The 2,575-nt window shown below is 33.6% G+C and overlaps 1 protein-coding gene across 1 annotated transcript; it reads right to left on the bottom strand.

Annotated features, from left to right (window-relative positions):
- Positions 1-322: 322 nt before the first annotated feature.
- LOC137420940 (uncharacterized) lies at positions 323-1,755 on the bottom strand. The gene is made up of 3 exons (XM_078769020.1): positions 1,633-1,755; positions 633-838; positions 323-540 (listed from the first exon to the last, which is right to left on the bottom strand). Exons 1-3 carry the CDS (start codon positions 1,747-1,749, stop codon positions 396-398), a joined length of 468 nt encoding a protein of 155 aa, XP_078625146.1. The 5' UTR covers positions 1,750-1,755; the 3' UTR covers positions 323-395.
- Between the last annotated feature and the right edge of the window lie 820 nt (positions 1,756-2,575).

Here is a 2,575-nt window from a genome sequence, read left to right on the forward strand (position 1 = left end):
TATTTGTTAGTCAAAACAACTGAATCCATTACATCAACCATTAAAAAAAAGTTCTTAACTCCATCTCTTTGTATGACCTTCCAATTCTATTTATCTTTTCTCAACTTTTTAAAAACAATTCAATGATAATATAAGATAAATGAGTCTGTGAGGTTTGACATTCATTCAAAAATTCACCTCACATCTAGAACCCTAACCCAACCCAATCCCTAACCCATCCCCATCCCTTACCCAACCCATCCCTAACCCTCACATTCAAAATCCCAACCCTAACCCAACCCATCCCTAACCCATTAACCCAACCCCATCCCTAACCCTCACATTCAAAATCCCAACCCTAACCCTAGCATAATCTTTTTTTCCTTTTCTTTTTTTAAATACGTATTTCAATATTTTTAAAAATGTTTTTTAATACGTATTTCAAAATATATATTTTTCCTCTTCCTCCAATTCTGTCTTTCAAGGCTTTCAAGTTGGAAAAAGTAGAAATGGGAAGAAAGTATTTTCCAGCATCTTCTTCTCTGAACTTTCTTGATATTGCTGAAATACATGTAAAAAAAGAAATATATTACTTATCTAATATTGAATGAAATAACATATACTTTAATTGATTATTAATCAACTGAACTTACCTTAAATCAAACGTCATTAAAGAAAGAACATTGTTCATTGCTTTAGAATCCAAAGAGCCTCCAAGGTAAAACTCTTTCGTTGGATTATCAAGGCAAAACTCGTTCTCTTGGTCATGGTTGCTCAAAAGGTCTTTAAACAAATCGATCATTTCACCCCAGGTTGTGGCAAAAGTTGTATTTTCATTTTGAATCTCAGATACAATTTCCTGTGAGAGAAAATAACAACGTATTAATTAATTATTTTTTACATGTAATACACAATTATTATATGTATATTAAAATAAAATATTACCTTCATTGATGAGAAATTTGAATCGAGTTTATCAAGGTGAAGGTTTAGCTCCACACAGCTAGAGTCTCCAAAACGAAACCAGTTTTCAAAGTCTCCAAGGTAAAACTCTTTTCCTAATTTTATGAAATTTAGTGAGTCTCCAAGGTAGGCTCCACAGTTAGAACCATCTAGGCAGACCTCATAATTTGTTTTTCCCAAATTTAGTGAGTCTCCAAGGTAGGCTCCACAGTTAGAACCATCTCGGCAGACCTCATAATTTGTTTTTCCCAAATTTAGTGAGTCTCCAAGGTATAACTCTTTGGCTGGGTCATCAAGGTAGAACTCATTCTGTGGGTCTTGGTTGTTCAAAAGGTCTTCAAACAAATCAATCATCATTTCACCCCAGGTTGTGGCAAAAGTAGTATTTTCATTTTGTATCTCAGATACAATTTCCTGTGAGAGAAAATAACAACGTATTAATTTAAGACAATATTATTATTTATATAAATCAAGCTCTATGAATATTAAAAGAAACTTTGCTGACTCTTACACGAGTCTTATCTTAAAAAAAAAAAAAAAAAAAAAAAAAATACAAAAAAAAAAAAAAATACAAAAAAAAAATATACAAAAAAAAAATACAAAAAAAAAAAATACAAAAAAAAAATATACAAAAAATAATAATAAATAAATACAAAAAAAAAAATAATAATAATAAATAAATAAACTTACCTCCATTGATAAGAGGTTCGAGTCCAGTTCATCAATCTGAAGGTTGAGCTCCACACAGGTAGTAGGACTCCAAGGAATGTCAAAGTTATCCAACTCCTTTTCAGCATAGTAGTTCATTCTCAAGTGAAGCAGGAAGTGTGTTTGAAAAGGCCTGTGTGGTTAGTGCCTTTTATAAGAAAGACTGGGTGTGTCATTTCCTGTGGAAATTCCCTTGGGCAAGTGTGGGCAAGTCTGGGCAAGTCTGGGCATGTCTTAACTGGAAATGATGTAATGTCTCAACAGAAAATGATGTAATGTTTCAACAGAAAATGATGTAATGTTTCAACAGAAAATGATGTAATGTTTCAACAGAAAATGATGTAATGTTTCAACAGAAAATGATGTAATGTTTCAACAGAAAATGATGTAATGTTTCAACAGAAAATGATGTAATGTCTTAACTAAAAATAATGTAATGCTGGAGAGTTTATAAAGTGGGTGGGCTTTAGTAAAACGTGGGCGGGGCCTACCAAAAGTGGGCGGGGCTTAACAAAAAGTGGGCGGATCTTAACAAAAAGTGGGCGGAGCTTAACAAAAAGTGGGCGGGGCTTAGCAAAAAAAAGTGGCGCGGAGCTTAACAAAAAGTGTGTGGCACAGGACCCGAACATAATCAATGATCAATGAACAACAATGATCATTGATAGTAAGAGAAAAAGGCCCATAAGACCAAGGGGGTCAGGAATAGAGGTGTTAAGGGGAAATGAAGAAAAGTGATGGTGAGAGGGAAATTTACATGGAAGTGAGAATGATCATAGGTTCATAAGGCTAGAAGGATTATAGGTTCATAAAGGAAGAAAATCATAGGTTCATAAGGCGAGAAGGATCATAGGTTCATAAGGTGAGAAGGATTATAGGTTCATAGAGGCCTAGAGGGAGACATAGAGGTGTTTATGGTTTTTGAAAA

Source organism: Myxine glutinosa, unplaced genomic scaffold (genome assembly GCF_964187855.1).
Source record: "Myxine glutinosa unplaced genomic scaffold, kmMyxGlut1.1 SCAFFOLD_935, whole genome shotgun sequence".
Taxonomy (NCBI): Eukaryota; Metazoa; Chordata; class Myxini; order Myxiniformes; family Myxinidae; genus Myxine; species Myxine glutinosa.

Bases quoted from the DNA above. Each gene is read 5' to 3' on its own strand.
- LOC137420940 (XM_078769020.1), bottom strand. From the start codon at position 1,749: ATGAACTACTATGCTGAAAAGGAGTTGGATAACTTTGACATTCCTTGG. The intron at 839-1,632 runs GTAAGTTTATTT...TTTCTCTCACAG, and splicing joins CGAACCTCTTATCAATGGAG to GAAATTGTATCTGAGATTCA. The intron at 541-632 runs GTAAGTTCAGTT...CATGTATTTCAG, and splicing joins TTAATGACGTTTGATTTAAG to CAATATCAAGAAAGTTCAGA.